The sequence below is a fragment of the Hyperoodon ampullatus genome (assembly GCF_949752795.1).
Source record: "Hyperoodon ampullatus genome assembly, chromosome: 10".
Lineage (NCBI taxonomy): Eukaryota > Metazoa > Chordata > Mammalia > Artiodactyla > Ziphiidae > Hyperoodon > Hyperoodon ampullatus.
In genome coordinates this window covers 101,973,948-101,993,757 of record NC_136923.1, presented here as the reverse complement: position 1 = coordinate 101,993,757, position 19,810 = coordinate 101,973,948, and the positions used below count along the sequence as shown (strand labels likewise).

Below are 19,810 nucleotides of genomic sequence, written 5' to 3'. Positions count from 1 at the left end.
TCAGAAGAAGCAGATCTAGATGGGACCAAAACAAAGTGTTTCAAAAACAAAATTTGGTACAGCTCAGCAAATAGACGCCCTTTCTTACAGCCCTTCCTGGTAATTGATTGTCCCAAGCAGGCTTTTCAGTAAGAATGATTGTGGGAATCAAAGGTTGTGGGCAGCGGCAGGAAGCTGGAGGCCAGCTGTTCTCTGATCCTCATGAAGGTCTAGTCCTTGAGCTTCGACACACAAGGTGGTTGGGATTTCAGGTGCTGATGGGATGGCCCCTTGCTGGCCTGAGCCTGGCGTCCTTCCAGGCCTGTCCTCACTGGCAGCCAGGTGGGACTGAGGCCCCGAGTCATACACACCATGGATTATTGTATATTGTGATCTTCCTAAATTCATGTATTTGTTACCTGTCAGATGTGTTCCCGAGGAATTTTTATGTAAACAATCATGCCATCTACAAATAAAAACAGTGTTACTCTTTCTTTTCCAATCTATTAAGCTGTTTTTATTTCTTCTTTACCTTTTTTTTCCCACTAGCTGGGAACTCAGACAGAAATAGAAATAGCAAGAGTAGACATCCTTCTCTTCAACCTGACCCTGAGGGCAAAGCAGCCAGCCTTTCACCATTGAGTATACTGTTAGCTGTTGGTTTTTTATTGTGTCTTTTATTAGATTGAAGAAGTCCCCTGTGTTCCTCATTGGCTGAGAGTTTTTATAATGAATGGATGTTGAATTTTGCCAGTTGCTTTTTCTGCATCTATTGAGATGATCATGTTTTCTTTTTTAAGCAGCTTATTAAATGAATTACACTGATTGGTTCTCATATGCTGAGCTAACGTTGCATTCCTGGGATAAATCCAGTCATGATATAATGTCCTTTTGTGTATTGCTGGGTTCCATTTGTTAATGTTCTGTTATAGTTTTTTGTTTTTCTCTGTTCATGCTGCACATGGAATCCTCCTGAATCTGCCTCACTCACCTGCCTGCCTCGAGGCTAGGATGACGGGGTTCACCTGGGACTGTCCGTTGGAGTGCCTCGCGCGGCCTCTGCGTGTGACTGCTGCTCGGAGCTCGGCGGCTGGGTTCTAAGAGAGGGTGTTCTGCAGGGAGATTCCTGGCAGGGAGTGTCTGGAGAGTGGGCATTCCAAGCAACCAGGCACTAGCTGGGTGGCTTTTTCTAACATAACCTTGGAAGTCACGTAGCATCACTTCCCTCACACCCTGTGGGTTGAGGCAGTCACAGCCCACTGGGATTCAAGGGGAGGATATGCAGGAGCTTGTGGTCGTTTTCTGAAACCCCACAGATAATGACACTGATTTTCCAGGCTTGGGAATGTATGGGCTCTCATAGAAATAAAGAGGTCAGTTCAGCTTGTAATCCGTGTTCGCTAGTCACATGATTTTCTTGAAAGTCTGGCACCACTGTGTCAGGGGAGGAGTGCTTTGTTCTTATAACTTCTCACAAATAAACAGAAAAGAAATTACTATGTTTTATCTAGCCATGAAAATTTTTATCTGAAATATTTCTTCTCACGCTTTATAGAAAAGGCACATGGTATAAAGTCCCCCCATCATCCTCCACTTGCCCAGTTCTCTCCCACCCCACTCCCCCAAAACAGACAGACAGCTGCTGCTTTTCTTTTATAACCATGACATCCCATAATGGTACTAGTTTTCAAACAACTTTAAAACGTGTTTCTGAAACGTCTTTTCAAATAAAAAAATAATAAAGAGAGGTGTAATATTAATGTTGCTTTGTGAGTTAGACTTTTTCCTTAATTATTAATCTTTTAGATTTTTTAATGAAATTTTTAGATAAAACCAACCATCTAGAGCCCAGTATCTGTAATTGAAAGAGCAGTAGATTTAGGGTATTTGAGTTTATTTCACATCCAGCAATTTTTCGTGTCTTAGCTTTTGCTCCTTCTGTCTGTTACCCTCCCTTTCTTCCTCATCTTCTGAAACTTTCCTAAAGCAAAACAAGAATAACACAGAACCCCTAGAAGTAGGCAAGAAAAAGAGCAACAATCTCATTTTTCAAATGGGTGAAAAATATAATATGAAGACATTCACAGAAAAGGAAAAAAATGATCCTTAAGCAAATGAAAAGCTTACTTAAGATAAACACAAGATAAAAATGCACTGTTGCCATCTTTTACTTATCAGATTTTGTTTTTATTTTTTTACGTTACAACCCTCATTTGCACCTGTATTAAAGAGTAGTGGCATAGTACATACTCATTTTATCATAGATATTTTTCATAATTTCTTATAGTCTGTCACTTAATCAACATTTATTTGTATAATTATGATTTTTAATGACTACACTAAAATGTACTATAATTTTAAGGCCTTCCCTAATTTGGGGCATTTAGGTTGTTTTCATATTCTTGCTCTAATAAGTTATACAGCTTTGAATATCTTCCTTCATTTATCTTTTTTCTTCTGTTGAATTATTTCCTTAGGATAAATTCCTAATGGAATCATAAGGATAAAGAGCTCGAGCATTGTTATGGATCTTTGTGTGTGCTGCTGTATTTTCCAAATTGTTATCAGAATAAATAGTGTGACCAGCAGTCACCGAGGGCACTGGGACCACACAGTGCTTGGTGTGTGGAACCACACCACCAGGACTGGGCAGTGTCACTTAAAGAGAAAATTATTCTTTTAGGACACAAAAGCAGTGTATCACACTTATATTAATTTTTACATTTTTCATTGCAGCCTTCTTGATGGTTTTCAGGCATCAGTATGACTTACTCGAAAGAGTGTGCCTCACCCTTAGTTGCTCTTCTAGGCAGCTGGCCAAGGGTCAGGGGTTGTGCTCCCTCCTTCGTGACCCTGTTGTCTGTGGTTAAGCCCCCCCTTCCCCCCTGCCTCGCATGAGAGGTCATCTTCCTCGGGACACAGGTGCGCTCCGCGCTTGCCCATCCACGGGCTTTTTTTCCCGCCTCTTCCCTCCCGCTACTGCCTCATTCTCTGTCTCTGTGCCTTTTCCTTTTGAGATCTCGTTTTGAATATTTTTATCCATTCATCTTTTAAACAGATCATCCAATGAGGCCTACACTTCTTCATGGCTTCCGTTGTTGTAGTTTATCCTTGTGGTTTCATTTATAAGTGACAGTGGCACCAGCCCCTGGCCAGAGGTAGGTCCTCTCTGCCGTGTCTCTCCTGCCTGAAGCTTGCCCAGCCGGTGTTGCCAGAATCCACTCCTAAACCCTCCTCTGCTGCACCTCCATCCTTTTGCCAGTGAAGATGTTCCTTCAGTCTGGAACTTGCCCTCATCTTTCTCCACATTTGGATCAGCATTAGTTTTTTGTGTTGGGTAACAGATTAACCTCATACTTAGTGGCTAAAGCAACACACACTTGTTATGTCACGACTGCCGTGCATCAGGAGTCCGGTGCAGAGGGCCTGGTCCCCTGCCCAGGGTCTCGACAGGTTGAAATCAGGGTGTCACCAGGCCACGTTCTCCTCTGGAGCTCAGGGTCCTGTCTTCCCTCATTCGGGCTGTTGGGAGAGTCCATTTGCTCACGATCGCGGGAGTGAGCTTCCCACTTTCTTGCTGCCGCCAGGGCCTCCCTTGGCTCCTGGAGGCCTCTCTCCAGGCCTGGCCACACCTGGACCTCCTCTGTTCACGTCAGCTCTGCTCTCCTAAGCCAGCAGGAGACTCTCTGGAGTTTGCTAAGATGGACTCGCATAAAGTAACCTAATCCCAGCAGTGAAACCCTAGGGATTGGGGAGTGGTCCCTAAGGGGTCCCCTCGCAGGGCGTGTGCGTGGGGGTGGGCGTCCTGAGCCATCTCAGTGCCCCCAGCATCCTGCTTACCCCCCAGCGTCCAGTCGAAATGATGCTGTCTCGTGAGCGCTTCCCTGTGCTGGGCCCCCTTCGCACAGCAGTCTGTGTCTTCCATTTCACTCTGCTTCACGTGAACAAACCCGAGACTTCCTGTGTTGCCACAGGTCTGAACTACACGCTCACCCTCAGAGGGGCTGGTGTCACCTGTGCACGTCACCTTGGCGGGCTTGCTCCTTGTGTGTTACCGGGGCAGCTTTTACTAAGAGTCAGAGTGTGTTCTAGTAAACTGAGGGTTCTTGGAGGCTGGACACACACTTCCTGAATATCAGTGGTCCACTGTGGCATGTTTTGAGCAAACCTGCCCATCTCTTAAGCCACCTGGGGACAGAGCCTGTGTTTTCTCTCCTCTCTGTAACCTGAACATAGAGGCTGAATGTTGGAAAAAGGGCAAGCACAGATTACAGGAAAGCATCTCAGAGGCAGGAACCAGGGCTTAGCCAGCCTTGGATTTAAGCAGAAATGAAAGACAGTATTAGAGAAGTTCGACTCCAGAGTGCCTCGGGGAGGGGAGCGAGGAATGTGGGGAGCACGAAAACTGTGAGATAGGGGTCCCCTTGGGTGTCTCCGTGGCCCCTCCCCCCCAGCACCCTTCTGGTCGGCACTCACCACGGCCTTATCTGGGTGTCAGGAGTGGGATGGACCTGTGGACCCTCATGCTCTTTTTTTTTCTTTTTAACTTTTTATTTTATATTGGAGTATTGCCCTTGTGCTTTTTAACCTGTCGTCTTGTCTTCTTTCTTCTTTGTAGCTGGTGCTGAAGATCAGATCGGTTGGGCCTTTGGCCTTGGGCTGGAGCGGCTGGCCATGGTCCTCTACGACATCCCCGACATCCGCCTCTTCTGGAGTGAGGATGAACGCTTCCTGAAGCAGTTCTGCGTGCAGGACATCAACCAGAAGGTGAAGTTCCAGGTAACTGACGTGCAAGAATCAAGTAGATGATAATTGAGAGGGTCACGTGCCTGAAAATAAAATCATTGTATTTAAAGATTGTGTGACTTTGAAAAGAGGTTTTAAATAGAGATTCATAAACACACAGGAGATCATACACCTCCTGAAACTGTATGCTGAAAAAAGAGGATTTATCAAGCCTGTTAGTCTAAGCAGAGAAGAAATTTTGGGCTTTATTAATGGCTACTTTATCATGAAATATCCATCTTTATCACTGATGATACTTTCACAGTTCAGTTTTTTTTTATGCTAATCTAGACACATCGGCTTTCCTGTGATTAGTGTTTGCAGTGTATATTTTTTCATCATTTTATTTTCACTTTCTGTCTTTATATTAAAAATGTGTCTCTTGTAAACAGTTGGGTCTTTTTGTAAGCCCATATTTAATTGGAGTGTTGAATATATCTTACACTCAACATAATTACATGGGATGTTCTTGGGTTTAATTTTATTATCTTAGTTCTTACTCATTTTCTCTTTCTGTTCTTTATTTCTTTATTTGGAAACTGAGGTTTTGTGGGTGTGTTTCGGATAGCTTTTGTATTATATTTTATTACTCTATTGCTGTTTAGTTTCACCATTTTTTGTATTATTTTTAAGTGGTTATTCTAGATTACAATATGTATAGTTCATCACACTTTACCATGAGTAACTATTACAACTTCATGAAACATTTAACAACCTTACAATAGTGTAATTCTATTTACTCTGCCTTCTTTTGTATTATTATTGTCATATTTTATTTCTCTGTGTATTATAATCCCATAATACGTTGCTCTATTTGCTTCAAATAGCCAATTGTCCTTTAAAGAAATTGAAAACTATATTATTTTATATTTTCCTTGATATTTGCCCCACTGATCACCATTGCTTTCTGCTTATCATGATTTTTCTCTGTGTTCATTTTCTTCAAGTCTGAGGAACTTCGTTTACCATTTCTCGTAGTGCAGCATGAATTTTCCCAGCTTTTGTTTGGAAATGCCTTTGTTTCACCTTTATTTTTTAGGACTATTTTCCATGAATATAGATGTCTAGGTTGCCAATGTTTGTGCGTGTTTTTTTTTTTTTTTTCTCTCTTAGCTCTTTAAACATGTCATTTCATTGCCTCTATCATTTCACTGTGGTTTTTAGCAGGTTGACCTGTGTATGACTTTTCTGTCTGTTATCTTGCTCGGGGCTTCGCTGTCTTGAATTAGTGATTTTCAGCCCTCTTTGAAAATTCTCATTTGGTATCTCTTCCAACAATTCTCCTCCTTTCTTTCTTTGCTTTTCAGGTGGTAACTGCATGTATATCAGGCCATTTGGACGTATGCCATAGAACTCTGATGCCTGGGGTTTGACTTTTTTTATTTTTTCACCCTGTGCTTCATTTTGGATAGTTTTCCTTGTCTTAGCTTTGGGTTTATGCATCTTCTCTATTGTGTCCAGTTAACCATTAAGCCCCTCCAATGAGTTAATCATTCCAGATATTGTATTCATCAGTTCTACAGTTTCTATTTGCTTCCTTTTTAGAGTTTTTATGACTCTGATGAAATTCTCCATCTTTTCACCCATTTTGTACATTTTCCCTTAAATTCTTTAGCATATTCGTAGTAGTGATTTTTAAGTCCTTGTCTGTTACTTCCAACCCTTTAGTTCTCTGTTGTTCTCCTTTTAATCTTCTCTTTCTTCTTAGCTATGGGTCGCATTTTTCCTGCTTCTTCACTCGTCCTACTTTTTAAATGGTGGACAGCGCTTTTCCTCGGGAAGCCCTACCCTTTCCCTGGTCAGGCAGCGAAGGTGATGAGCCGGATCCCTTTGTCGTAAGGAGTAGTCGAACTGAATTTCACGTCTCCTCTCCTCTCTGCGGTGAGACCTGGCCGAGCGGTAGAGTTTGGGGTCTGCGTGTGAGGTTACGTGATCTCTCTCTCTGCTTTACACCCAGCTGCCAGCTTCCTCCAGCACCGATGCTTGCTGAGCAAAAATATCAGGAGGGAGACTGGGCTGCAGCGAGGGCTGGCTGTCTCTGCGTTTTGCAATCTGCCAAGAGCCAGGCCTGGCTAGGCAACGTGTGGCTCATCCCTCCTCATTCCAGCAGAGTTTCTTTACCAACCGCAGCTGCCTTCCGCCTACTCATGCCCAGCAGTGGAAGCTCTGGAATCTAGGGCTCGTCTCTGTCTGGAATTCTGTTCATTCAGACTTGCATCCAGATCTCTTTCAGTATCTTTTATGACAAAAGATTTCTAAATTTATTGTTTTCTCATGCTTACAGTGGGACCAATGGTTTTTTGTGACTTTTATAGCCTAACTAAAAGTAGAACCTTCTTTCATTTATTTGATGGTCTTGTTTCATTTTTGTTGGCCTTTTTTTTTTTTTAATAAAAAAACCTATTTTTAAACTTTTTACTTCTTTTAACTTTAAATTTTTTTTTTTACTTTTTGCTAAGCTGCTTCTTTTTATTCTAGCACCAGGTCCTTCTTGGTTAATTTGGAAGAAAACGCCATCTAAATGATCAAAAGCAGAACCTGGCTAAGGCTCTCAGTTTTTCTCATTCACTCTTTCATTTATTCAGTCGTTTATTAAATTGGCCAACATTGATGGAACACCAACCAGCACTGAATGGAGCATTGGGCTCAACACCACAGTGGGGCAAGCACAGATCAATGACACAGCTGTGACCACAAGCTAGTGGTTGAAGTCAAGTTTAAAGTGGGCTCACAACTGTCTTCTCTTAGGAGACACAGAGGATCCAGGAGTAGACAATGGGTCTCTTGTATTAAATGTCATTAAAAAAATCTTTCCTGCCTTCAAAGTAGAAAATCGGCGTGTGCATACCTGCACTATTATATAATTTATATGGTTACCTTTATGTAATAAACTTAATAACTTCTGGTGGGGTAGTTAGGATTTGATTGCTGAAAAAGTAGATGTCTGTAAAATGCTTTGTAAATTATAGATCACAGAGAGCTATTCCCTAATTATTCACTTATAATTATTATCTATTGATTATATTCTGTGTTAGTTTCCTATTGCTAATGTAACAACTTACCACAAACCTAGCAGCTTCAAACAGTATGTCTTTATTATTTTACAGTCCTGGAGGTCAGAAATTCAAAATTGATCTGACAGGGCTCAGTCTCAGGTGTCAGCAGGGCTGGCTCTGTCTGGAGGCTCCAGGGGAGACCCCACCTCCTGCATTTGTCGGCTTCTGGGCCCGACCTCATTCCCCGGCTCCTGGCTCTGTATCGCTTTACGTTCTTTCCTTTCCTTCCCTGTGTGGTCACATTGCCTTCTCTCTGAATTTTTGTCTCTTCTTCCAAGGGCCCTTGTGACAAGATAATCTCCACATATCAAGATCTTTTCATAATCGCATCTGTGAAGTTCTTTTTGAGTGTAAAGCAACATATTCACCGGTTCCAGGGATTAGGATGTGGACATCTCTGGGGGTCGTTATTCAGCCCATCACATATACCTTTATCTATTCCATTTCCATCATGGCAGACTGCTTGCTTCAGATAGAATAGAGCAGATTTTGTTGTTAGGTGTAAGTAATACAGATAGTATGAAAGTGTTAGCGATTTTTTAAACTATTTGTGTGGAATAGTCATGGTTCTACATATGAGGGGATTAAGGGACTCCTTTTGTCAGTTCACGTTGTTGGCCTGGCTTAAGAAGAACATTTAACATGATTATAAGAAGATGGCGCAGCTGAGACTGAAGGCACAAAGAGTTAGGCTGATGTAATCCGGGTAGTGACTGTGAGAGGGTCTCCAGTCAGCCCCGTGGGCTCCAAGGTCAGTCGTGGACAGACTCCTGGGAAACTGTCAGAGTTAGTCCTTGCTGTCCCTGGGGTACCAGGCATCAACGGCGAGTGCTGTGCTGTACGAGGGCTGGGAGTGTCTTACGGCCACGGCTGGCCAGTTTCCCTTATTTTGTGTCTTCCTGCAGTCGCGGTCAGTGCACCGTAGTCTGGGCATTAATTTGTTTAGTGCCTTATCATACTTGCCATTTGTAGAGTGCTGTGTACAAGCCACTGAACTAGTTTGCCTATATTATAGCTTTCATTCTTCACAGTCCAATGGGGTGGGTTCTATTAACCCATTTTACAGATGATGAAACTGAGGCTTGGAACCACCAGGGAACTCAACCATAATAACACTGCTAGTAAGGGACCGAGCTAGGATTTTATCAAAAGCTGACTCCAGGGAGCTCCTAGTATTGAGCTGGTAAGCTGTTGTTGCCTAAACCGAGGCACTGTCCTGGAGTCAGTAAGATGAAATGGACAGTTCCTGACTTCAGGCTGTTTCCAATCTAGAGGAGGAGACAGATTTATCAAGAGATAATTATCAAATAATATGAAGTACAATGATGGGGCTACACATAGGTGAATGCAGAATTTTGCTGACGCTGACCAGTGCACATGGAGGTCAACATTTTCTTCTTCTTTTTTTTTAAATCCTATTTTGCTAGTTAATTTCTGAATCCTTCCATGTCTCTCCAGAATCGTATTAGGACTTGAGCCTGTGATTACTTGCTAATCTCCAGGGCTTGGAATCGCTCCTAGATCTGGTTTTGCTGTCATTGTCATAACTGTTGTCTGGTAGAGACTTAGTGCAGGATTATGCATGGTTTCCTCATTCTATTCCCAAATAAATCCAGCTGGGAGAATCCCATCAGCTTCATTGGGTCGTAGTTAAATTAATGGATCTCAGTTTTTTTCACTATTTCCCTGTGCATTTTTTCCATCTCACCAAAAAAAAGCACGTACATATTTTTCTTTGGCTGGAAGAAGGATCTTTCTCCCAGAAGAAAGTAGTAGGAAGAGGCAGAGGAGGAAGCAGGGAAGATGACCAGCCATAGGACCTTGTATACACGCCCTGTAGTCATTGCTGATAGTCAGGTGCGGAGAGAAGCAGTGAGCAAGAGAGCGGGCCCGTTTGCCGTGGGGACCATCCTGGTGCTTTTATGTAAAGCGTTCATAGCAGACCCTGTCACCCAGTGAGCATTTCATCCATGTTAACCGTTATTCCTGTTGTCACCACCACCATAGCCACTGTGAGCGCAGAGGCCACTGTCCTCATGATCCCTGTTCCTTCGTGCCCACGGTTTCCATCTTCAGCTTGCTTTGCCAGCCTTATGATGCGAGGACATTTCACCGACCCATGGTCTACTGAGTCCTATGGAATGTGACCCCGTGTTTGTATTGGGGCCTCTGTCATAAGAGACCTGTGGATTTATGACTGCTTTTTATTTTTGTGAAAGCAGGGGGTCTTGTGATACATTTACATACTTAGAGAATGACTACCATGAATTTCTTTCTTGTTTAATACACTTTTTTAGAAAACTAAGAGTGAGGGCCTCAGCATCTTCTTGTAGTGTAGATTGGAAGATGGCATTATGTGACCTTTTATGTGCACACACTCAACATCCATATTACAGCTTCTTGGCCATTAACCTGATGGAAATGTAAAAGAACTTCCTATTTATTGACAGCACATTAAACCTTTAATCTTGCTAATTATCTATCCAATTTGACAAATCATGTGCAATATATTTTAGGAAAAAGTCTGGCCTTTCTATCTTCGCAACCAGAGGGATAAGTTTATACTGTACAGGATCATTTAGACCAAATACTAATAATTGATGGATCATAAGTTAAAACTTATAGTCTTAGTAATAACTTCATAATGTATGGATATGTATATCAGACTGTCACTTTAAGATATATAGTTTTGACTTGTCAGTTATACCTCCATAAAGCTGGGTGGGGGGAGTCATAATTTTAAAAGGAGATCATGAGAATAGAGACCAGAAACAAATACAAGTATGAAGGGAGGGATTGCCACAGGGAGAAAGAACATGTCAATCGAGCAGTGGCGGGTAGGTCAGTGGGTTTTCCCGGGTGTGGGTATTGGGAGGTACCAGTTACAGGACAGCAGTAGGGATGCTTTTGGCTTCAACCAAGGAAGGCCCAACTGAAATGGCTTAAATGAGAGGCACAAGAGCAGGAAGCCCTGGATGATGCTCTGGATCCTTGAGTGTTTTCCCCTCAGGCTTGAACGACAGGGGCAGGAGCGCTAACCATCACCTCATACAACGGGGCCCAGAGGCAGAAAAGGAAACACCCTTGTTTCCTTTTTAAGTGTGAAGAAGTTTTCCAGAAGTCCTTCGCAGACTTGTCACATCTCCTCTTCGAGGGAGTTGGAATGGTCTGTGAACTTAGCCTGCTGTACTTATCCTGAGCTCTTAGAATAAGGCTTAACCGTGCCAGATGTGGACAAGCAGACCCTACAGGCAGCACCATCTCTTACTGCAGCAGCCGTTGTTATGAATAGACAGTCACCTATGAAATGCGATGATGGGGCTGCTGGAAAAGCTTTTCCAGCCTTAAATTTTTACCCTCTGCTGCCTGTTGTTTGAAATCACCCCTTAGAGTTTGCTTCCTTCCATTTAATGCTTTGATTCCCTAGTCAAATGTAAAGTACTCCTTTTGCATACACCTGGCTGTGCCTGTTTTCATAGGACAGCTGGATGGGTTGTGTGGACAGGATGTGGCTATGGGATAGTTTTTTCTCTGTTTGAAATTGAGTATAGCAATCAGGGTCACCAGGGCACATCCACCTGAGTTAACGACATTGGCCAAAGGGAAGAAGGCTGGAAGGCTAACCTCAAGGTGACTCCGCCTGGGAATGAGACCCTCAGAGCTATCAGAGGAGGAATAGCAAGCGTTGATCAGAGCCCATTCAAGCGAAAAATTTAAGGCTTTTATTAATATTCTGGGGACCGAATAAAATGAAAACAATTTACCTTACTAAGTCACTAGTCAAGAAAGGTAAGTATGGTTGTTCTGTGTCTCTACGTTGCCTCTTCCTGTACGAAAGGAAAAGCAAAACGTCACTCTTTCAACTAGGAGTGTGCTCTCCTCCTTTACTCAGAGGATGAGAGGAGCATGTGGGTTCATCGGAAACTGAAAGTCAGCCTGTGTTTAGACAGAAGAATGAGAGTTACTTGGTGATTACATTATCACACAGCTTTTCAAACTGCATTTCGGTTGGCGTTTCATATGTATAATCTTGTGGTCTTGAAAATGAAGAATGGTTAGCGTAGGCAGTGATTTATATGGTGGATAGCTTAATTATTCTGTCACTTGGCTGAGTAATGAATCAGCTGTTTTCTTTCCATTTGAGGGAAGAATTTATTTTCTCAAGGGCCTCCCTGTGAGATTTATAAATAACAATTATAGACTGTAATTCACGACCAAGGACAGTGGATTATAAATAGATGACCCTTGTAGAGCCCATTCGGCAGAGTTTGAACTCCCAGTTAATTGCTGGTTGGGAACCAAGTAGCTATTGTATATTTATCTTTATTCATTTTTAAAATGATGAAATCTTCTAAATATACAAACATACGTTTCCTGATTTGATTTGCTAATAATGTAGAACAGTGTACCCTCCACCCAGCAAATTTGCTGGGATTTACCACAGATTCTTATAAAGAAGAAAAGCATTCGAAATGCAGTTGACACACCTGTGCCTCCCTGATGGACACCCCCTTCCTCTTTCCTCCCCAGAGGTGACCACTGCCTTCAGTTTGATGTTTACCATCCTCATGTTATTACTGCATTTACATATATCCAAAAACAATTTGTAGGATTGCTTGCTTCAAAATGTAATACATTAAACGGCCACAGTACCTAAAAAAAAAGAAATTCACTTTGCTGTGAATTTCACCTGAAACTAGCACAACATTGTAAATCAACTATACTCCAATATAAAATTAAAAATTAAATTTAAAATTAATTAATTAAAAAATTCAGAGAGATTTAATGAGGAATTTGATGAGCATATTCCAAAATTTGTGTGGAAATGCAGAGAGCCAGAAATAGCGAAACAACCAAATTGAAGGATTTGCTCACTTTGATGTCAAGTCTTTTTTTAAAAGCTACAGTAATTGTGAGAGTGTGAAGCTGATGCAAGATGGACACAGAGGCCCGGAGAAGGTGGGAACCCAGAAGTATTATTTCTGGGCTCATGGCACAGCCTGCACTATAGAACGGGCTGGAGGAGAAGACTTCTGTGCAAACGAAGCAGAGATAATTGAGTATCCATATGAAAAAAATGAAACTTGACCCCAGACTCCTAATTATTCAACAATGAATTCCAGGGGGTTTGCAGATCTAAATGGAAAAGGCAATTAATTAGCTACTGACTTTGAAAAAGTCATCTTACCATGAATGATTCTTTGATTCTTATTGGAGTAAATTGAATTGGGGAGATTGAACTAAATGAACTATGGTAATATAAAATTAAACCTAATTAAATGTCTGAGCTTGAGAGTTTTGGAATAAGTATTTATTTAAAGTGGTTGCAGTAGGTTTTTTGTAAAGCCTTTTATCAAATTAGGGATGTTTCCTTCTATTTCTAGTTTGCTAAGAGTTTTTATCATAAATGACTCTTAAAATTTATCAAACACTTTCTTATATTTTGAGGTGATCTCATGATTTTTTGGCTTTGGTCTGTTGATGTAGTGACATATAGTGATTGCTTTTTGGATGTTAAAATAATCATCTGTTCCTGAAATAAACAAAACTTAGTTGGGATATATTATCTTTTTTATGCATTTCTGGATTTGATTTGTAAAGATTTGTTTAGGATTTAAAAATCTGTGTTCAGGGGTGAGATAGGCGTGGAATTTTCTCTTTCTTATGTCCTTATCAGGTTTTGATGCTAGGATTTGTAATATCCTCATAAAACTGATTTGGAAGTATTTTTCTGTTCTCTGGATTTTGAAGATTGATGTTATTTCTTCCTTAAGTGTTTGATCATATTTACCAGTGAAGTTGTCTGGGCCTGGAGTTTTCTTTGTGGGAAATTTGAAACCACAGATTAAATTTCTTAGTTGCTATTAGGCTATTCAGATTGTTTTATTTTGTGTCACTCTGTTAAATTGTATTTTTTTCTAGGAACTTGTCCATTTCATCTAACTTTCAAATGTGTTGGCATAAAATTGTCTGTAATATTCTCTTATTATCCTGACATTCAAAAAAATCTTTAAAAATTAGTCAATAGTTGAGCACATTTACTAACATTTTATCAAATTTTGTGTTCACCTTTTTTTTTTTCCATACAGAGCCTCCTCTTAGAGTTTATTTTTCTTTTTAATGACATATATTCTTTGACTATTTTTCCTGTGAGCTATTACAAGTGGTAAATTCTCGTGGTCTCTGTATATGTGAAAATGTCTTCACGTTGCCTCATTCTTGGGTGATAATGTCAGGGAGTCTAAAATTCCAGAAGGACAGTCATTCTCTTGTAGGGCTTTGAAGACATTCCTTCTGGCCTTTGTTCTTGAGAAGTCTCATGTGAACCAAAGTGTTACTTCTCTGTAGATAATAATGCCTTTCCTCTTGGCTAGTGTTTAAGGCTTTCTCTTTATATTTGATGTTCTCCCATTTTACAAGGATGTCTTTTTTTTTTAAGTACATCTTTTAATAATCCCCCCATTCATAGGAAGTTTTCCTTTTTTAAAAAAATATTGCTTGCTTGATTGATTGATTTTTGGCTGCGTCGGGTCTTAGTTGCGGCACGTGGGATCTTCACTGCAGCATGCAGGATCCTCCACTGTGGCATCTGGGCTCCTCGTTGCAGTGCTCAGGCTTCTCTCTAGTTGTGGCACGCAGACTCAGTAGTTGCGGTGCATGGTCTCTGTAGTTGTGGTGCGTGGGCTCCAGAGCATGTGGGCTCTGTAGTTGCGGCACGTGGGCTCTCTAGTTGTGGCCTGTGTGTTCAGTAGTTGCAGCTCGCGGGCTTAGTTGCCCAGCGGCATATGGGATCTAGTTCCCCAACCAGGGATCAAACCCGCGTCCCCTGCATTGGAAGGAGGATTCTTAACCCCTGGACCACTGGGGAAGTCCCACGAGGAAGCGACTTGGCGTGGATTTATCTTTATTTGTTCCCCTTGGTGCTGAAAGGTACCTTCCACTCCAGGAGAGTCTGCATTGTTATTGAGGAGTGGTTCCCCTCTATCCCCTCCCTCCCCCTTTTCTGGGTCTCCTGAAAAGCTTCTTAGTTATCAGCCATATATCTTAACTATTCTTGGACATTTTTTATTTCTTTGTCCTCCTGTGCTGGTGAATTTCACAGTAGTTTCTACCAATTCCATAATTTTCTCTGAGTTGTTTTGAACTTAATAACTATTACTTTTCACTTCTAAGATCTGTAATTAGTTCCTTTTCTTCTCCACCTTCTTGTTTCATTTCTGTCTGGTTTTGTTTCCTAATTCCTTGCTTTTAAAAATGGTTGTTACTACATTTAACTTTCTGAATATCTTCACTATGCTTATTTCAAAATCTTTAACTATCTTATGATGTTAATTTTATCTAAAGCCAGTTCGTATTATGGTTGTTGATTTAGTTAGTTGTGTTTCTGCATATTATAGTCTTTCAGTGTTTCAAAAATCTGGCTTTGCAAGCTCATCTTTTTTTTTTTTTTTTTTTTTTTTGCGGTACGTGGGCCTCTCACTGTTGTGGCCTCTCCCGTTGTGGAGCACAGGCTCCGGACGTGCAGACTCAGCGGCCATGGCTCACGGGCCTAGCCGCTCCGCGGCATGTGGGATCTTCCCGGACCGGGGCACAAACCCATGTCCCCTGCATCGGCAGGCGGACTCTCAACCACTGCACCACCAGGGAAGCCCTGCAAGCTCATCTTGAATACCTCTTCATTTTTTTCCCCGTTTTTAAAAATCATGACCACTCTGCTCATTGTGCAGCCATCACCACCATCCATCTCCAGAACTTTTTCATCATCCCAGACTGAAACTCTGCATCCACTAAATAATTGTTCCCCAGCCCCCTACCCCACAGGCCCTGGAACCCAGCACTTCATTTTCTTTCTCTCTGAATTGACCACTGTGGGGACCTCATCTACTTGCATCTTTTTGTGACACATTTTGTTTGTCCATGCATCTGTTGATGGACACTTGAGTTGCTCCCACTTTTTGGCTATTGTGAAATAATGCTGCTGTGAACATAGGGATAAAAATATCTCTTCAAGACTCTGCTTCCAATTCTTTTGGGAATTCTTTTTCCCAGAAGTGGCATTGCTGGATCATATAGTAATTCTGTTTTTAACTCTTTTGATGAACCGTCATACTGCTTCCCACCATAGCTACATCATGTTTACATTCCCACCAACAGAGCACAAGGGTTCCAATTTCTGTGCATCCTTGCCAAAAGTTATTATTTTCTCTCTTTTTTAATATAGTAGTCATCCTAGTGGGTGTGAAGTTGTATCTATCTCATTGTGGTTTTGATTTGCATTTCCCTAATGATTTGAGATGTTGAACATTTTTTCATGTGCTTATTGACCATTTGTGTATCGTCTTTGGAGAAATGTCTATTCAAGTCTTTTGCTCATTTTTTAATCAGGTCGTTTGGTTTTTGTTGTTCTTGTTTTTATATGTTCTAAAAAGTAAATCATTTGCAGATTTGGCCATTGTCATGCTAGCAACAAATTACTGGCATTACAGATCACAATTGTCAAGCATCGTGGTTGAAAACTCTTTATATAACACATTGAGGCCATTACTGGCTACAGGGTCACTGGTCTTATTTGCATATGGTTTTCTTGGTCCATTCTTTGTTATCTCTCTGTTATTTTTCTAGATTCATCTATGTTTTGAGTGTAGCCTGTGCTCTCACTTTAAGTCTTATATGTTAAGGTTCCTAAGGTTCAGATAGTAGATGGAAGAAGCAGTTGATTCTAGCAGGCTTTGCAAACTATGCATATAATTTAGACAGATTGGTCCTATCAGTACCCAGCATCATTTTTGAGTGGGTGTTGGGAAAGAATTGATCTGGGATTCAGAAGCCTTGGGCCTTAGACCTATCAGGTAGTCACTAGCTTTTTTTGCCTTGGACCGCTCTCCTGAGCGCCAGGTCACTAAGTCTCTGCACTGGTGACATAAGTCCTCTCGGTCACTCTCGAGATCGGTCCACAGTCCATGATGCATGAAAGTGAATGGAGTTTCCTTATCTCCTCTGCCCACCTCAGACAGCACTGCCGCTCCCGGCATTTGTTTAGACTTAATTTTGCCAGTTGAAAAACACTTGTTCATGGAAGAGGTTATGACTGTTCCTGGGCCCTTATCCCTCAGAGAAGTCCTGCCAGGTGGTTGAAATACCTCAAAACGGAATTTGGATTCTAAGATCAAGAAGAGCAAAAAGAAGATGGTAGTACAGCATTAGGGAAGGAGAACCAAACCTTTGTCTTTTAAAATCATTTCCTCTGGAAATGACTTATGTATTAAGTAGCTCACTGTGGCCACCCTTCCTCCTCGCTCCTTGCTGCAGGTATAGAAGGAGAGTGGTTTTCCACCCCTGCGGTGACACAGCTGGCCATCGGTAAAGGCTGTGGCTATTGCAGAGCCTCTCTTGGCTGATGCGTGTTTGTGCTGTCAGCCTTTCCCTCTGCCTTTCCCTCCTGCTTCCATCTTGCATCTGTCTCTATCCTTCCATCTCTCTGTCTCTGTCTCTCTTGCTGTCTTTTTCTTTGTGACATTTTCTCTCTCTCTGTCACTCTTTTCATATGTGGTTCTGATCCAAGTTAGGGTGTCAGCACAGCGAGGGGAAGTGATCCCTCCCAGGCTGCGTGAAATCCACAAAGGGAGTTGTTTCCCTGCTGTTCATCGAGACCCTAGTTGATGTGAATGAAATGTGACAGGATTTTCCCAAACACGAGAACCTCATCAATTATTCATTCCAAAACCTTTTGAGCATCTGCTCTCGTGCCAGGCACTGTGCCTGACGCTGGGGATGCAGAGAGCGCAGCTCCCCGCCCTCAGGTAGCGCATGTGCTGGTGGGGGGACAGGAACACAGTGAAGGGCTCTGATGAAGGTGAGCCTGGGCCAAGTGGAGGCGTGGAGGCCTGGAGGCACGACCCAGATTGAGGGGAAATGTGGGCGGGGGCATGCTGAGGATGTGAAGGCTGGGGTTTGAATTTTCTCTCAAAGGCAATTAGCAAGATACCAAATGTCTCATCATCAGGGTTCCATTTTAGATTATCCCAGTTCTGAAAATATGAAGGACGGGTGGGGACCACAAGGCCCGGAGTCCACTCCAGGCCTTGCCTAGGACTGGAACGAAATGATGGGAGATCGAAGAGGGCGGCAAAGGAGAGACGAGATGGACGGGTTTGGGCTTGAGACATTTTAGGAGACGGAACTGAAGGGCCCTGGGTCCTGGGAGCAGGGGTGCAGTGACCATGTGGTTTGTAATCTAAGTTGAGATCCACTCCCTTTGAGGGTCAAAGGGGTCTGTTCATCGCTGCGCTCCAGCTACACAAGCAGACTCGTGCTGACCTGGGCCACCTGGGTGTTTACACACCTTAGGTCAAGATAAGTGAGAAAGAGAGCCATCCCCAGGTTTCTGGCTTTGGGTCTGGGTGGATGGGAAACGGGAGAAAACTACAGATCTGGAGAATTTACCTGGGTGGAAGCATCTGAGCTCATGATCCGTTGATGTCGCCTTTGCAAGCTCTGCTTTTCGTCAGTGTCGCCTTTGCCACTGCCTTGTTCGCTTTAATTGGTACAGCCAGGGCCTCGGTGAAGGGTATGGCGGCAGGTGAGGCTGGGTCCAGGTGGCCTCTCAGGCCCAGGCGGAAACGAGAAACTGGAGCAGGGGTGTTGTTCATTGTGCAGGACGAGTCAGGGCCGAGCTCCGACGGGGGTGGACGGCCCAGGGTGGGGTGAGGCGGGGTGGGCGTGTCGCTTCCGAGCGAGACGCGGCTGGTGAGTGAGCCCAGCGTTGGTGCCAGTGAATTGCTAGAACGGAGACAGCGTGTAAGGGCCAACAAATCAGGTCCGGATGAAGCTTCCTCCAGACCAGAGGTCCACATTAACGAGGGGGCGGGGAAGGAAGAGGGACCACAGGGCCAGACGCACAGTCCTTCTGCGCGTCCGCTCAGCCGGGGGCACTGCTGATGTCACGCGGAAGATGCTTCAGGCTCTTGGACCTCGCTTGAGGACGGTTACATATAAATGCAGATCATCAATGAAGGCTAACATCACATTACTACAAAAGAGAGAGAGAGGAAATCATGGTTGTTGGAAGGTTTTAGAGATCTCTTCTTCCCAAACATTTCTGTATCTTAAGCAGAAAATATTGTTTTCTTGACCAAGACCGAATAGTGGAAGGAAAAAAAATTAAAATCCAATATTCTAGTAAATGCTATCCATATTTGAATATTTGGAAGATCTTCCTAAAGTGTTTATTTTGTTGAAAATGTGAGGAAATGAGAAGGAATATGATATTGCAGGTTGGCTTTTGCACTATTTGTTTAAAGCTTCAACAATCTTGAATATTATGGTGTGCCCTCTGCATCCTGGGGGAATGATAAAAACCATAATGCCTCCTTTTTTCACTCTTATGGACTTCAATTTGCATCTTTAGCATTGTATTACCATAACTTTTGCATCTTCTAGAGGTAATTCAGTTGCCCTCTTCCCAGATACGGCAGATTTCTAGTTGTATAGGGTTTTTCCTTTTCACTCCGTTTCCCAATTATCACCTTGTTAGCTGCACACCTGCTTCACAGAAAATTGCACTGTGCCATTTAACCTTTTAAAAGAAAAAAAGAGAGAATGGAAAACACACCTCGTTAATCGGTTGATTCAACCTCAAAGAAAGCGATGTCTCTGGGTGTGGAGCCTCAATGCGATTGCGAAGAGAGCACCTGATTATTTAGCAGATTCTAGACCTAGAACAAGAAAGATGATTGACAGGCCCCTGGAATCAGGCAGAGCGTCTGCACTGGCCCTGCCGCTGTGCATTTCCAGCTGCACACCAGAGATCACGCCAGCTTCTACGTGTTTCTTTGTGAAAGAGGCACCTCCATTACCGTGCCACTCTGAAATAATTCGCATTTATCCTCTCATCCTATGATTAACTTTATTTCCTAGTATAGAAGAAACAAACAGACTCACTGGCTGTTTCATTTTTCAGATTTCTCATGAAGATGTAAGTTGACACTTAA

General features: G+C 42.5%; 1 protein-coding gene across 3 annotated transcripts in view; it reads left to right on the top strand.

The window, feature by feature from the left end:
- Positions 1–19,810, top strand: part of FARS2 (phenylalanyl-tRNA synthetase 2, mitochondrial) — a 310,218-nt gene that overhangs the window by 135,993 nt on the left and 154,415 nt on the right. For all 3 annotated transcript variants that reach the window (XM_079713869.1, XM_079713868.1, XM_079713870.1), the window contains one exon: positions 4,598–4,758. In XM_079713869.1, coding sequence (XP_079569995.1) covers positions 4,598–4,758 — 161 coding nt within the window. The remainder of the gene's footprint in view (positions 1–4,597; positions 4,759–19,810) is intronic.